The 17,847-nt window shown below is 40.7% G+C and overlaps 1 protein-coding gene across 4 annotated transcripts in view; it reads right to left on the reverse strand.

Moving 5' to 3' along the window:
* The window catches only part of LOC125447799 (cadherin-12-like), a 646,081-nt gene that overhangs the window by 228,440 nt on the left and 399,794 nt on the right, over positions 1–17,847 (reverse strand). For all 4 annotated transcript variants that reach the window (XM_059641207.1, XM_059641199.1, XM_059641205.1 and 1 more), the window contains exon 2: positions 2,535–2,957. In XM_059641207.1, the coding sequence (XP_059497190.1) occupies positions 2,535–2,768 (234 nt within the window). In that variant the 5' untranslated portion in view covers positions 2,769–2,957. The remainder of the gene's footprint in view (positions 1–2,534; positions 2,958–17,847) is intronic.

The raw sequence follows: 17,847 nt of genomic DNA on the forward strand, positions 1-17,847 counted from the left end.
AGAGGCCATACCACCTTGAACTTGAAGTCTGGGGCACAATTTCAATATTTATAAGGAACTGAAACAGCTGTTGAGAGGGTGCGGGAGCACAGGGACCTGAGTGTCTACGTGCTTAAGTCATGAAGGTAGCAGGACTGGTTGAGAGAGCAGTTAATAAAGTATACTGAATCCTAGGCTTTATAAGTGGGGGAAGGGTCTGAGGAGGGGAAGTTCTGAGGAAGGGTCATTGGACCTGAAACGTTAACTCTGTTTTCTCCTCCACAGATGCTGCCAGACCTGCTGAGCTTTTCCAGCAACTTTGTTTTTGATTATAAGTTGGGGCACTGAGTACAGCAACGGGAAAGTTATATAAAGTTTGTAGAAGGAACTGGGTTGGCCTCACCTGATACTTTTTTGCTTTTTTAATCGGATGTGGGCATCACTGACCAGTATAAGGTGCCCGTCCCCAGTTGCCTTTGGTATGACTGGCTTGCTTAACCATTTAAAGGGCAACCAAGTTACTGTGTGTTTAGAGTCAAATGAAGGCAGGAGCAGTAAGGAATGCAGGTTTCCTCCCTTAAAGGACCTTAGTGAACTTGACAAAAACTGAAAGAACTGTGGATTCTGTAAATCAGGAACAAAGATAGAAGTTGCTGGAAAAGCTCAGCAGTTCTGGCAGCTTCTGAGAAGAAAAATCAGAGTTAACATGTTGGATCCTGTGACCCTTCCTCAGAAAATTCTGAGGTAGGGTCACTGGACTCGAAGTGTTTACTCTGATTTGTCTTTACAGATGCTGCCAGACTTGGTGAACCTGGTGATGGGACTGGATTACACATCTGGTGACATGCCCACCATATCATTGTCTCCCCCTGGATTATACACCCGCTAGAGTCTAGTGTTCAGTTCTGGGCATTACTCTTTAGGAAAATGTGAATACATTAGACATGGTGCAGCAAGAATTCACAGAAATGTTTTCAGCAATGAGGAGCTTGTGCTAAATGGAAAGATTAGAGAATTTGGGACAATTTTTCAAGATGACAAAGTTTATAGGAGATTTTATTGAGGTGTTTAAAATTATAAGGGGTCTGGACAGGATGGACAGGGAGAAAGTGTTCCCATTGGTGGAGGATCAAGAAGAATAGGGCACAACTTCAGAGTAATTGGCAAAAGAAGCAATGGAGACACAAAGAAAAGCTTTTTATTTCACTCCTCCCATGATTAGAATCTGCAATGCCTGACAGTGTGGTGAAGGTAGGATCAACCAAAGCTTTCAAGAGAAAATTGAATTATTGTGTGACAAAGAAACATGTGTGGGGCTACAGACAGAAGGAAGGCCAATGGGAATTACTGAATTCATCATGTAGAGAGCCAGAACACACATCATGGAACAAATGGCCTCCTTCTGAGCTATAACTATTCTGTCAGCATATACTTGCCTCCAAAAATTGAACATCAGGTACATGTGATTTACCAGAGTCTGCCAATGTTTTACAGCTGTCTGGAAATCTGGCAAGAAGCGAAAAATCTAGCCCTTCAGTCCCATATCTCAAGAGAGCAAGGCAGGGTTAATGCAATAGGAGGAACCATTAGTTATTCTTTTCATTCTCTATCAGATACTGACTGCACTGCTCTGCAAAAGCAGCAGTTTCTGTCCTTACGTCAGTGCACCAGTTCACCTAGATAAAAAGATAAGTTGAAGGAAATCAGCCAGATGTAACGTTATAATAACAAGCAGGACATTGCTCAGCTCACAACTACGTTTGACAGCACTGAAATTTACACGTTTCTGTTTCAGGGTCACATTATGATTCTGATTTGAATAAATGTTTTCTTCAAAGTCAAGCTTCTTATTTTAGGCTGTTGATTAAGCAGCAGAAATGAAAGTAAATAAATGAAAGCAAAATGTGGCATTTAAAATTGACTTTCTCAGGTTTACTCTCAATGTTAATGTGCTGTGACACTGCCTGATGGTAGAGATATGGTGGCAGTGGAGGCCAACTCTCTGGATACTTTTAAGAAAGAGGTAGATAGAACTCTTAAAGATAGTGGAATCAAGGGTTATGGGGATAAGGCAGGAACAGGAAACTGATTGTGGATGATCAGCCATGATCATAATGAATGGTGGTGCTGGCTCGAAGGCCTACTCCAGCACCTATTGTCTACTGTCTATTGTCTATTGATATGTGCAGCAAAGACGTGGTTCAAACATCAAATATCTGTGTTTAAAATACTGAAGTAGCAGATGGCCAAGAAATATTAACACATCAAATACAAATTAATATCTAAATAAAACAACTAACACATGAAGTAAATCTGAAAATCACTTTCTCACATAATACACGCCTATTAGGTATTGCAAATAAGTTTCAAATTTTTAGTGCAATAACTATCAATTAAAAGCTTATACTGAAACTTATGTTTAACAAATATGAGAGATATTTTGTCAAACATTACTTTAAGCAGGAACATAAAAACTTGTTACAAGCATAATTCTATCAAATAAGGAAAATATATAGAGCTCCAAAGTATGTTGAACCAGCAGCAAAATGCTTTACCTTTCCCACATACTGCGGTTCTGACCCCATATATTCCTCCAGTACGAAGAACTGGTTCCAGATCCAGCCCCGCCTAACACGTTGCAGTTTAGGAATTCCATCTCCAGACAGCTCAATTATGTTGTCACTGTCTGTGTGCGCTGAGCTCCTTGGTGACAATGATTCAAGAGGTGTTAAAAGACCCTCATCAAACAGAATCCAAAGAAACAGCGACAAACAGTTCACAGTCAGCATTTGTGTTTGACAGAATATAGCTAAGAATACACAGGAAAATAGAACTCCAGTCTAGATGGATGTTCCTGGGTACATGGAAACAACAGGATCTCTCTAAGACTGATGATTTCACACCTCAAATGATCCTCTGTTTTTTGTCAGTATGCTGATATGAAGTGCCATCCGATACCTTAAATTCCACTTCCAGTCCTGTTAAGTAAAAAAAATATAATTACATATGACACAGGCTATAGCTTTAAACTCAATGATAGCTACTGGATTCGTAGCTTGCAGTATTTTAAGAACAAGAACCGTCATTATTGCCCAGAGGAGTTTGTGGAAAAATGCACCAAAGAAAACATTCAGCAGTGTGTGTTACTACCTGGTCTGGTGCGCAGTTCTAGAAAGACAAAGGTAATTAGTCTGTCTGTTGATCTGTCTCTCTCTTCTGTCAGTTTTAGTATGACTCTCAGTCTACAGTAGAAAACAGCTCGACACTGGACAGGCCATTCAACAGTCTTGCCACGGCTGAGTGCCTCAAGATCAAATTGATTAGTATAGTCGTGATTCCAGCACTAAAAGGAACCCAGCGCTGCAGTTAGTCTGCACCCTGTGTGGGTTATAAGTATATATTACTGTCACAGCAGCTGACTGGTCTGGAGAGCAATACATATATTACAACAAAACTTCTTCTTAGTAGTCATTCTCATTAACTGTGATCCAAAGCATAGTGAGAGCCAAAAGAAAAATCCACTCTCTTTAGTCATTTACATTCAATGTAAGCCATGGTTAAACAGAAAACAAACTTCATTAGACGATATTGCCTTGACACTGAGGACATTAAAAATGCAGGAACACATTAATGCATTGACACACTATGCCCAAAGACTTGACAACTGCCTTAGAAAAGAAATAGTTTTTTTCAGATAGGAAAGGTTCCATTTGGGCAGTGAAATTGCTTCGAGCCAAATTTGCTTACCTCTATTGCAGTGAAATAGTCTGTTGTATTTTGCAACATCCAAGTTTATGAATGTAAACCAAGAAAATGTGCATTCAAGTTGTCCCCAATCACCAACGTTAAATTGCTTCCAAAGTGAGTGATAATTACTGTGGCTGCATTATTTTGGAATTGGTTGTAACTAGTCATGGGTAAAGCCAGGGTAATCAGTCGGAAAAATTGGTTGGAAATCAAATTTCCACTTATTTTCTTTACAGGAAGATTCTGCACCTGGCTCCAGAAATGTTCATCAATTACATTAGAATGCAGAAGGATAGCTATTCTGCTGTTTAAACTGTTCAGGAAATAAAGAAGCTAACAATACCTCTCAAACCTCTCTATCTTTTGGTCAACGGTACACAGTCAGCTAACGCTTGAGTTTTCTGACCTACTTAACTCTAATCGCTCCCTTGACAGTCCATTCCAAACATCCATCCTTCCCTTGAAGTAAATACTCTGAATTTTTTAGAGAGAATAAAAATTCAATATATTGGTATCCAACCCGCTACTATGATTTGGAAAACCAAACTTAATCCCAAGGTCACAAAACTTCTTAATGGTTACATTTTCTTTTCCTCACTGACCTACCCACTTATATACAGTGGTGTCCCATGCCTTGAATGGAAATGTGTTTTAAGAAGTTCAATATTTACAGTGGCAGTTTGCAATTATTTCATAGAATCATACAATCCAGAAAGAGGACTTTTGGCCCATCCAGTCTGTGAACAAATCTCCAAAGAGCATCCCACCCAGACACAGCACCACCCCTAGTTTTTGCCAAAAGGCTCACATGCACGTGGCTAATTCACCAAAGCTGTTCATCCCTGTAAGTGATGGGCAATTCAGCATTGTCAATCCACCTGACCTACATGTCTTTGGATTATGGTAGATCACCCACCCAAACATGGGGGGATCATGCAAACTCCTTACAGGCATATACCCAAGGCTGGAATTGAATCCTAGTCCCTGGTTCTGTGAGGCAGCATTGCTAACCACTGTGCCACCATAGAACTTTAAAAGGGTGATCAGATACAGTTGGGTGTGGGGAAATGACTATGTTAGAAACATTCCTAACACATTAGGGAAACCCGCTCCAATCTGCCAACTTCAGAGTTTATTCACGACAGGGAAAGATACAGTAAACTAACCCAGCCACAGGGTGCTGGGTGATATTTTAAGGACATTACTGAAGTTTTCTGCATCTGTTTGAATCAGGTTTGTCAACTGTAGTTGAGACCTTGTAGCAATATAATTGAGTAGCTTGCTAGGCCAATTCAGAGGGTAGCTAACAATCAACCACATTGCTGTGGATGTGGAGTCACACATAGGCTGGACCAGATATTAGTGAATCAGATGGGTTTATCTTCAAATAGATTCTTAATTCTAAATTTGATTCATTGCATTCAAACTTCACCATCTGCTATGACAGAATTTGAACCTGGGTCCACAGGGCATTAGTTCAATTTATGGATTAATAGTTGAGCAATAATGCTACGAGACCATCACTTCCCATAGTGTCAAAATCCTGGAATTCTTTCCCTCAGCGCATTGTGGGTCCACCTTTAGAGTATGGACTACAGCGGTTCAAGAAGACAGCTCAGCACAACCTTCTCAAGGGCAACTAGGGACGGGCAATGAATGCTGCCCTAGCCAGCGACACCCACATCCCATGAAGGGATAAGATAAAGTTGAGATAATCTGATTTCCCAGGTATCGAGAAGCTCTGCAGCTGAATTGTGGTGAGGCCACCTTAGGGCTGATGTTAAGTCTACTTGCAACACAGTTAGTGGGTCCAGAGAAGCAGGGGTGCCTTCGATTAGCTCTCTCTAGCCCCAGCCCATGACTAACTGGAGTCAAGGATTGACTTGTGTTCCTCAACCATCCTCGCATCTCTAGAAACTAAGGCTGGAGTTCAGACAGGAATATCTCAGGGCCGATACAACACACTGCAGAAATCAAAATTCCCAGCTTGTGGGAAAACACAGATTTCCACATTTCCTGTTTGAAAATTTACTTTCCTTGCATGCTTAATTGACCGCAGTAAATATATGTTTAAAAAATTCCAATGTTCACAGAGGCATTTTACAGAGCCTGTTGGAGGAAATTTAACGCAGGTGAGCTTTTTTCTACCTTTCTTTTTTAATTGGCCATTTTTCACCTGCATTCATTTAATTTGCCAGAGATCTCTGTACTAAACGTTCTGGGACTGAACTTTTTCTCTGTCTACGGTAATTATCCCTGCTGCAATATTATAAAAAGAATTGGGTATGGAATGCAGTGCTAAACGGTTTGAAAATGTATGAAATGTATATATCACGGTGGCTCAGTGGTTAGCACTGCAGCCTCACAGCGCCAGGGACCTGGGTTCCATTCCAGCCTCAGGTGACTGTCTGTGCGGAGTTTGCACATTCTCCCCGTGTGTGCGTGGGTTTCCTCCGGGTGCTCCGGTTTCCTCCCATAGTCCAAAGATGTGCAGGCTAGGTGGATCAACCATGCTAAATTGCCCGTAGTGTTCAGGGGTGTGTGGGTTATAGGGGGGTGGGTCTGGGTGGGATACTCTAAGTGGCGGTGTGGACTTGTTGGGCCGAAGGGACTGTTTTCACACTGTAGGGAGTCTAATCTAATCTAATCGAAATGTGGCTTTACCAACATTTAACTATAAAATAAAATCTTTCAGCTCAAGTGTGATTTCCTGACCCATTCTGAAATATTTGCAATTGCAGTCCTAGTTTAAACCTGGAGCTTGCTGACTTTATTACACAAATGAAGCTGAAACACAATTGGAAAACATCAGCATTTGTTAGAAATGCGTCATTATATTGTAAGGCTGTACACGTAGTGCATACTCACAAACTTATTTAGGAGGCTTTCCCATTGTCCTGGCCCTATGATGTTAGAAAATGCTATCTTATGGAAAGCAATAGACATTGGTTTGAAAATACACAAGGTGGAGTTAGAACAATATAGAAAACAGGAGCAGGAGAAGGCCATTCGGCCCCATTGAAAAGGCTCTGCCATTTGACATGATACCTCAGCATCATATGTCAGACATCTGTTATCCAAACTGGGCTAGGAGACCCAGGAAAATATATGAGCAGAAGTCAAAGTGGTCAATAACAGGGATCATTTCCCAAGGAGCTAGATTACTTGCCACAAGAAGTTTAATAATCCATCATGAATTCTCAAACGAAAAGTATATTTTGTACTGTTTGAGCAATAGAAAATAATTGTACATACACAATATAGTACCTGCCCGGCACTGTCCCAAATATAGCATTGGTCTGGTATGGCCACCATGATTTCTGCACAAGTGTAGAGCTGGATGAACACAGCAGGCCAAGCAGCAAATGATGAAGGGTCGAGGCCTGAAATGTCAGCTTTTGTGTTCCTAAGATGCTGCTCAGCCGGCTGTGTTCAACCAGCTCCACACCTTGTTATCTCGGATTCTCCAGCATCTGCAGTTCCCATTATCTCTGATTTCTGCTCAGATGTTTTCAAGCCTCCTGGCTCAGTATGAATAACTAAGGTCATTGTTCCAACAAGGCCCCCCAGTAGAGCATCTTAAAACTCCAAACGGTGCTCTCTCTCCCATACTGTGTTGTTATCCATGTTCCACAGGTTCTGACAAAGAGTCATTGGGCTCAAATTGATAACTCTGCTTTCTTCCCACATATGCTGCTACACCTGCAACTTCTGTTTTTGTTTCAGATCTCCAGCATCTGCAATCCTTTGTCTTATTCCACAGGTTAGACTGTCTTCCTATACAACAGCCTATGAGTGCTCCAGCCACAATGTACCTGTAGCTCTGGTTAGTGTGAAGGGATGCTGACTGGCATTTACTGTTGCTGGTCGCTTTTGATATTGGTTACCTGCCTGGATTTCCAACCAATTGAAAGCACAGCTAAATCTGGCTGAAAGCTGGGATCTTTCAAAATCAGCAGATATTACAAAGTCAGTGTGCTACCCACATGACTGTCAAGGCACACTGATCAAATTAATTGCATATCCCAGCCACATACCCATTTTCAGGACTACCTAATTCAACTCCTGCAGTTTGATTGTGTAGCCACTAATAGAAATTAAAGTGTGACAATAACAGAATCATGTATTTCTTTACTCATTCACAGGGTGAGAGCATCACTGGTTAGACCCATATGATTTACCCATCCCAAATTTCCCAGAGGGTAGTTTAAGAGTCAACCACGTTGCTACAGGTCTGGAGTCATATGGAGGGTAGCATCTTTCCTGGAAAGGTATTAGTTAAAAAGATGTTTTGTTTTTCTTTTCCTGACAAATGGCAATAGATTCACTATTAGACTCTTAATTCCAGATATTTATGAAATTCAAATTCCACCATCAGCTGTGGCAAGATTTGAACCCAGGTTCTGGGGAACATGAATTCCTGTTAACAGTCCAGTGATAATACCATTAGACCATTGCCTCCCCCTTGTAGCAGCAGTTCGAAACACTTCGCAAAATAATTTTCACATTCCAAAAGTGAACAGTAATGTAGTTCTTTAGGGCAAACACCATTAATAAGAGATGGATAGCAGACCACAAGTGAATCAAAGTGTGGGCCACAGTGGTACTGCAATGAGATACAAACCATGCAGATAGAATTGGACCTGAATGGGGTCATCAGACATATAAATAGATACTTAGATGTAATATCCACAAAATGCTCATTCTGAAAATGAATGAGATTTGAATCTCAGATTCTAATATGTTACCTCTGCTCCATCAAGAGTGTTTAGTATTCAAAACCAACTTTAATATATGTGTTTTTATCTCACAGAAAGGAAGCAAACCCTGACCACAACAACTATTCCACTAAATAGGGCCTTCTCCACTGACAGACATGTGCAGATTATCAGTTCAAACAACTGATATATGTAACTCCTTACAATGAGAGGACCAGGCTGGCAAATTGGTGAAGAATAACCAATGAGTTTTTATCCGTCACTTGACTTAAACGTGACTGAGGGATCACGGAATTAACGCATCTGTGTGGAAATTTCCTAGATGAGTCAAAATCTCCAATTCATTAAGCAATACCTCAGAGAAAAGAACTGCCTTGATGTGTCATGCTGAGCTGACGGAAGCTGACATAATCGGATGTTTAATTCACCGAGGCGAATACAGACATTTGAGTTAATCTTTATATTAGACCATAGAATTGAATTAATTAACCCGGTCCAGACTGTGCTCCACAACACTAACATGAAGAATGCACATCTTCCAGGTTCAATAACCTTGAGAACAGCTGCTCAGTCACCAAACCAAGTCCGAGACTCTGTCAAAATGATTTCTTATCCTATTTTACTAAGACTACAAGATAGTTCATCATTTGTATCTCAGGCTATGTATTTAGCCATCAGTGCTATTTGATTCTCAGTCATCCTGCTGTTTTCTATTTCAAAAATATACCTTATTCATAAAAAATATCTTGACACATGTACACAGTCACAAAAACAGCTCGGTTCTGCAAGTAACATATCAAACTTTAGTGTTTGACCCTATCTACACAAATCAAAGGTATCTCTTGCACATACAAGACTATATTCACATGTGTTTGAGGCACTGGGCAGGTCAGACAACTGAAAGGATCCCCATTTAACTTCCCGGATTTATGCATGATCAATACTTTAAAACAGCAAAGAAAAATGTTCTAACACACTGATTTACAAGAGGATCATCTACATTTTACTAGAGAGGACTTGATTCCATAACTGGCTGTAGTTCAGAACTTGAGTATTGCTGCAAAAAGACTTACTTTGTCAAAGCTTTTCATTTTGACCTCATCAGGACAATTGACAAGAATACCACAGTGGGACAGTATTTTTCTACTATATGAGCATAGCATGCTGATAGGTTTGCGAGTAAGCTCTGAATGGTTGAAGTGCTTTTCATGGAGGAGGATCGACTGAATTAAAAGCCTGAAAGGGCCAATGTTGGACGTTGATCAGGACATAGGGCTTCACTGAGGGAAGTCGCACCTTTCAACATGTTGAAATAGCTGACCACTGCCCATCTCCTTATCAGTGCACCCTCCCATACCCTCACACCCAACACACACAGCCTTTCAGTAGAGAATGTTCCAACCAGACTTTATTTCACCCAGCCCCATCACGCACACCCTCACTGAAGCTGTTTCTACCAAAGTACAGGAAATTGAAGACATGCTTTTGAGGAGTTTCAAAATAATGAAATGTTTTAATACAGTGAACAGGGTCAGGCTGTTGCCACTCACAGTAATTAGTTTTAAGGCTTTAAAATCTTCTTTTGAGACATTAGCTATAACCTGTCTCCATGCCCAATCCTTAAATGTTTGCAGTAATATTCCCCGATGTGGTTCAAAGTTGTATTTTGTTTAGGTGTGCCAAGGGCACTTTAATTCTGTAATAGGAGCTATATGAGTAGATGTTGGCTCAAGATTTCCACTACAGTATTACCATAACAGATTGTTAAAATTCTTGCAATTTTTTATTTCAATTGACACTTTGTCAAAACTGAATTCTGATACTTAGTTGACATGGTGGTAATTTAATTTTTCTGCAAACAGCAATCTCAATTTGAAGTGCAGTTTTGTTTTCTTTCCCCTGTTTTCTTCCACCCACCCCCCCACCTTGCTGCTGAAACATTCACATGTGCTGGTCAGTGTCAGCATTGCACACCTTATAGTATTTTTCACCTTTCCCCATCCATCTACCGTCGACAGCATCAGGGGAACAATTGATCATTGATGACCGTGTAATATGTACCATCACACTTTACAAGCCTGTTTTGTTATTGAAAGGTAAAGAAAGATCCTCCTCTTCGCTCATACCAGTTCTGCATTAATAACTTGTCAATGTAACGGAAATGGAGGCTGTGAAAAGGGTGGAGAAGTTCATTTGCTCCACCCTGTCACCAGCTCCACTGAAACAAACTGCAACTTTTCCAAACACCAGCTCAGACAGGATCAGATATTTATTTTGTTATTCACTCTCAGAATGTGCACATCCATAAGACTATCAGATGTTGAAGCAGAAGTAGGCCATTCAGCCCATTGAGTATGATTCAACGTTCAATGAAATCATCTCTGATTTGATCATCCTCAACTTCCCTTTCCTGCCTTTTCATCATATCTCTTGCTTTCTTTCCTGATTAAAGATCTGTTGATCTCAGCCTTGAATATACACAGCTTTCCTGTTGCTGCTGGTTGTCAATGGGCTCCTCCCCGCTGTTGTTTACACCCTCACATCCTCTCACCCCTTCAGCATCTTTCAGAAAATCACTGGTGAGAGGTGGGGAGCTCACAGTTCATTTTGCTTGAGTCATCCACCTGCAGAAATGTGACTTATGTCTACAAATCAGGGCAATTATTCATCTCAATACCTTGAGTCAATGGTGTGGGGCAGAGCCTCAAAATAAGGCGGAGCAGATTTAGGACTAAGTTAAGGAAGAAATTCTTCACACAAAGGGTTGTGAATCTGTGGAATCCCTTATCCAATGAAGCAGTAGAGGTTACTCATTGCATGTTTTAAAGGCAAAGGTAGATTTTTGAGCAGTAAAGGAACTAAGGGTTATGATGAATGAGCAGGTAAGTGGAGCTGAGTCCACAAAACAAATAGCCATGATCTTACTGAATGGTGGAGAACGCTCAAGGGTCAGAAGGCCTAATCCTGGTCCTATTTCTTTTGTTCTTACGGTCTTTGAAATTCTGAAGACCACAAAATCAAAAAATGTCAGACTGGAAGTAAACCATTCATCGTTGAATCGGCTTTGCCAATCAATGATCTGACAATCCTTAACTCCATTTTCCAGTCTTTTCTGCATCATCCTAGACTCTCTGGTTGTTTAAAAATCTGTCTACCTCAACCTTGAATACACTTAATGACCCAGCCTCAACAGCCTTCTGTGGTAAAGAACTCGCTCACAAGGCCAGCATTCCTTGCCCATTCCTCATTGCCGTGGAAGTGAGTGGCTTCCCGGCCCATTTCAGAGGGCAATTAAGTGTAAACTACATTACTGTGGGTCTGAAGTCATATGTAGGCCAGACCAGGTAAGGATTGTAGATTTCCTTCCCAAAAGGACATTAGTGAACGAGTTGGGTTTTTATGACAATTGGCATTAGTTACACTAACACCATTAGGACAAGTCTTTATTTCAGGTTTTCAATTAATTCAAATTTTGTCATCTGCCATTTTGCAGTGTGGGTTCTGGATTACTGGTTCACTGGATGACCTACTATCTGTACACGATGCATCACTTGCGGTCTATCCTACTGCCTTTCTAAAAGCTCATTTGGGAACAAGAGCTAACTTGAAGCTCCCCATATCTGCTCGGTCTAGCTATTCAGCTTGATAAATTCTGCAAAATGTTGAGGAATTGAACTATGTGCCGTACCTCAAAGTCTGGCACATTGGGATGGGTTAATGAGATGGGTAGAGCTAATCTGACATTGTCAACAAGGATCTCCACAACTTTCAGAAGTTTTTCTTTAATATTTTCAATTCATGTGGGGAATTTTACTGTGTGGAAACCTTGTTTAGTCTTTCCTGTGAGTACCACAGGCAATAAAAATCCTTGCAAATCATACAGTTTGTTCGAGGATTGTGAATGATGGACATGCAAGAGATTTGCAGATGAGCTGTAATACATCTGCAGCAACTGCAGCACTAGCTTTTTTCAATTAAAAAAAATACAATGTTCTAACAAATGCTTAAGGCAGATTGCTCTTCTGACTGTAACTGGTCGAACAATAGAGAGAAAATAAAACTGTGAGCCCTGATCTAGTTTTAGAAATGCCACAAAAAGATCAAACAGTTTGAAACTTTGTGTAAACATGTAAAAATGCACATCAGGGAAATCTTGGCTGGCATTCAAGAGCAATATTAAAGAGCTTCGGCACTGTCCAGTAATTTGGATGGGAGTTAAACCAAGGGCACTTTCAGATGACATTAAAGATCCCATGACATTACACTGAAAAAAAAGAATTCTCTTGGAACCATCAGTTATTTCTTGAATCATCATTAATAAGCAAATTGTCTAGTCATTATAAGAACAGAAACAACTGAAGACAGGATAGACCACACCGATACTAATACCTGGAATAGATGGGTTGGTTGACAATGAAAAGTTGGACTGGCTAAAGTCACCTAAGATCCACTGGGTTCATTAGAGAGCGAGATGGTTGGTGCTGACTTTAACCAGAGGGTCAAAGGATCAGAGGAACATGAGCCCCTAAAACTTGTTCTGCGAGTTAATGAGATCAAGATTGATCTGTGGCTTAACTCCATAGACCTGTCTTTGGCCTATATCCCATAATACCTTCACATTAGCAAAAGAACATCTACCTCAGGTTTAAAACTTACAACTGTTCCAGTATCGACTGCTGTATGTGGAGCTGAAGATTGCCATGGCTCAGGTGGGGAACAATGTTGATAAAGCAGGACGTTCATGATAACTTCAGCAGTGGAACCCACTCTGTTGGCATTGCAGACTAACTGTCCAGACAACTAAGCTAAGTGACCCCATTTAAGGGTGCATTATTTTCTCTCTATCGGTCACGAATCTTTAGAACTGTCTATCTAAAAAAACAGTGGAAGCAAAGACTATGAACATTTTTGAAGCAGAAGTGGACAGCTTATGAAGAAAGAAGTAGGTAAAATGTCATTAGGAGTTAGGCAGGAATGTGGAGTTGGTGTTAATATCAGATTAGCCATGACCATTTTGAACAGTGAAGCAGACCGCAAGTGATGAATCGTGTACAGATAGTAGGAACTGCAGATGCTGGAAAATCTGAGATAAAAAGGTGTGAAGCTGGATGAACACAGCAGGCCAAGCAGCATTAGAGGAGCAGGAAAGGTGACGTTTCGGGCCTCGACTCTTCTTCAGAAATGAAGAAGGGTCTAGACCCAAAACATCAGCCTTCCTGCTCCTCTGATGCTGCTTGGCCTGCTGTGTTCATCCAGCTATATAAGATGAATAGTGTACTTCAGTTCTTAATTTGTCTGTATCAGTTTGATCAATGATGGAGCATGAGAAAACTTTCCAGGGCAGAGAATTCCAAAGACACAAAACCCTTTCATTGATGTTTGTGGGAATTTGAACATGTATGTTAAAACGGTGAATGCTCACTGGTCAGAAAGTGCTTTGGACTATTCTGAGCTTATAAAATATACCACAAGAAGGTACACATTTCTTTCTTTTCCCTTTTCCAAACTGAAGTACATTCACAGAGTCACAGGATTGCTACAGTGCAGGAGGAGATTATTTAGACCATTGTGTCTGTACTAATTCATTGTGTGACTATTCTGACTCAATGCTTTTCTCCTCTCTTTTCCCCATAACCCTGTGTATTTTTCTAATCAAATCATCATCCAATATGCTCCTGAATGCCTCAACTGAACTTGTCTTCGCACATTTCCAGGCAGTATAATTCAGACCTTAACAACATGCTATGTGAAAAAGTTTTTTTTCGCCTTGTATTTGCTTGTCCTGGAAATGATTTTAAACCCATGGCTTATGGTGCTGGCTCCACTGAGAAGCAAGAATAGTTTTGTCTTATCCATTTTGTTAAGACTCTTCAGTGATTTTGAAAACTTCTTACAAAATCTCCACTGAGCCTTCTTCTTCCAAAGGAAAATGATTCCAATGTTTCTGCTCTTTCCACATAACTGCAGTTTCTCACCCATGAAACCATTCACAGAAGTCTCTGCCACTCATTATATTCCTGGAGTGTGTGTGTGTGTGTGTGTGTGTGTGTGTGTGTGTGTTTCCTCACACTCCCATCTTGGTTGGCACAGGAGCCGATCTGCGTTCTCAATTTTTACTGAAATGTTAGCTCACTGCAGGGGCCTTATAAGGAGCAACCAGGGCACTACTGTGGGCTTATAAAATAGAGTAATGATGTGGCAGAAGTGCCAGCTTAAACCTGCGTGAACCTCAGTCTCTGGAATAATCGGAGTTGACCGGGTTGTGGTAATAATGCTGACTTTCATGAAGACCATGAGGAGGATAGAGTAATTAGCGCGTGCACGACAGGAGAAGCCTGAAGCAAGGCAGCTACAAAATTCTCAGGCTTCCTGATCCAAATCCAGCACAGTTCACCTGCTGTCGAGTTGGTGGTGAAATTACCCCCTCTCAAACAAGACATATCGGGTGTGAGGCATTAAAGTCTGAATCCTGCAATAAGGTTTTGGAAAGCTATTCTAGTGCAGTCATAATGGCCCTACCTCTCAGCCAAGAGACAAAGCTCGAGAGGTGTATAATAACATCTCTAAATGAGATGATTAGGAAGCCATCTACAATAGGATTTGTATGTGCTTGAGTGTGTGCGTTACAAAATAAAACCAGTGTGAATCAATAGGAGGGAACCTTACTTGAATCAACTGAACTTCAAGATCATAAAACCAAAACATGCAGAGATATTTTGTTGTAAATCAATAAATAATAAGAAAGAAATTAGGAACGATTTTGTTAGAATAGTGACAACTGTTTGGGTTAATCTACTCAGAATAATTAGCAAAGATAAGAATGATAGACATGAATTTTCCCTCAATATACTATAACCCATTGATGGTACAGAGTCTTGAATATTGCAGATAAAAGACACATCTTGTTGAACCTTTTCATCTTGCACACATTAGGACAACTTACCAGAATGCCAGTGACAGAGAAAATGTTGATTTATGGTGTATGAGACTCAAGTGCCAATTGGCTAATGGGTGGATTCTGATTGAGAGAGATGTTGCCATGGAAAATGCATCAGTTATTGATAATTTATTGCCAGCACTGAGTAAATTTTAAACCAGGCAAATGGACTACAATTAGTTAAGATGGTGCCTTGAGAAATGAACCAGCCCAAATGGCCATCACCTCTCTTGCTGATCTGAAGTGGACATAGAGTATATACATATCGGTGCTATCTGCAAAGAGCTGGGCCTGTGTCTTAATATGTTCAGTTTCCAGTACATGCAAATAAATCACACTGGGATCCAACTGATCCAATTTAACATTGTCAGGTTTTAATATGTATGTATCAATGGCACATTTCTTCGGTCAATGTTTCTACAAATCAGAGTTCACCTGCTAATCGATCAACACTCTCTCATACAATATGATGCTGCTTGTTTTCTTCCCCCTCTAAATTGGTATTCTTCTGAATTATCCTGAGGGGTGCAACACATATTGTTGAGGCTGTTACGTGTAGGCAATGTTGGATGACTACAGAAATTGACGCAGTGGGCAAGAAAAAGAAGGAGGCATATATCAGGTATAGACAGCTGGGATCACATGAATCCCTAGAGGAATACAAGGCCAGTAGGAGTATACTTAAGAGGGAATTCAGGAGGTCATAAATGGGCCTTGGCAAATAGGGTTAAGGAGAATCCAATGAGATTCTGCAAATATATTGAGGACGAAAGAGAAACTAGAGAGAGAACAGGGGCCCTTAAAGATTAACAAGGCTGTCTATGAATGGAACCACAGAACATGGGTGAGATACTAAATGAGTATTTTGCATCAGTGTTTACTGTGGAGAAAGATATGGAAACTAGAGAACTTGAGGAAATAAATGGTGATATCTTGAAAATGTCACAGAGGAGGAGGTGGTGGACGTCTTAAAATGTATAATAGTAGATAAATCCTCAGGACCTGATCAGGTGTATCCCAGAACTTCGTGGGAAGCTGGGGAAGAGATTGCTGGGCCTCTTACTGTGAGTTTTATATCATCGATAGCCAGAGATGAGGTGTTGGGAGGCTGCAGGTTGCTTAATGTGGTGCCATTATTTAAGAAAGGTGGTAAGGAAAAGCCAAGGAACTATAGACTGGTGAGCTTGGCATCGGTGGTGGGCAAGTTGTTGGAGAGAATTCTAAGGGACAGGATTTACATTCATCTGGAAAGGCAAGGACTGATTAGGAATAGTCAACATGGTTTTGTCTATGGAAAGAACACAGCAGGCCAAGCAGCATCTCAGGAGCACCAAAGCTGACGTTTCGGGCCTCTGATGAAGGGTCTAGGCCCGAAACGTCAGCTTTGATGCTCCTGAGATGCTGCTTGGCCTGCTGTGTTCATCCAGCCTCACATTTTATTATCTTGGATTCTCCAGCATCTGTAGTTCCCATTATCTTTGTCTATGGGAAATTGTGTTTCACAAACTTGATTGAGTTTTTTGAAGAGGTGACAACGAACTTTGATGAAGGCAGAACGATAGATGTTGTCTATATGGACTTCAGCAAAATGTTCAACAAGGTTTTGCACAGAAGGCTGGTTAGCAAGGTCAGATCACATGGAATGCAGGGGGAACTAGCCAATTAGATACAAAATTGAATCAAAGGTAAGAGACAGTAGGTGGCAGTGGAGGGTTTTTATGAGGCTGGAGGCCTGTGACCAGCGGTGTGCCACAAAGATCAGTGCTGGTCCACTGTTTATCAACATTTATAGAAAAGATTCGAATGTGAATACAGGGAGTATGCAGAGTAATTTTGCAGATGACGCCAAAATACGTGATGTAATAGACAGCGAAGAAAGTTATCTCAAAGTACAATGGCACCTTGATCAGATGGACTGATCTACCTACATAATTTGGCCTGAAGCAAGAAGCATTAGAATTCGAATTAGATTTGATTGTCATGTATATTCAAGTACAGGAGTGCAGTGAAAAGTGTGCAATATTATCATACATGGTACCACCTTGGGTACAAAGTACTAGGTACAAAATCATAACATACTGATATTAAGATAATAAAATGTGAGGCTGGATGAACACAGCAGGCCAAGCAGCATCTCAGGAGCTCCTGAGATGCTGCTTAGCCTGCTGTGTTCATCCAGCCTCACATTTTATTATCTTGGATTCTCCAGCATCTGCAGTTCCCATTATCTCACATACTGATATTAATTAGGGACTAAAATAGGGAAGTAAAGAAAAAAGCTAAAAGTTACACAGCACAGTTCTTCAGAAGTATAAATTAAGAAAATAAAGATATAAATATAAAGGATAAACATTACAGAAGGCAGTTCACCACCATCTTCTTCAGTCCATTTAGGGATGGCCATAAATGTTAGCCCAGCCAGCGATGACCACATCCCAGGGATGGCAAAACCCAGGATAACGAATA

Source organism: Stegostoma tigrinum, chromosome 2 (assembly GCF_030684315.1).
Source record: "Stegostoma tigrinum isolate sSteTig4 chromosome 2, sSteTig4.hap1, whole genome shotgun sequence".
NCBI lineage: Eukaryota > Metazoa > Chordata > Chondrichthyes > Orectolobiformes > Stegostomatidae > Stegostoma > Stegostoma tigrinum.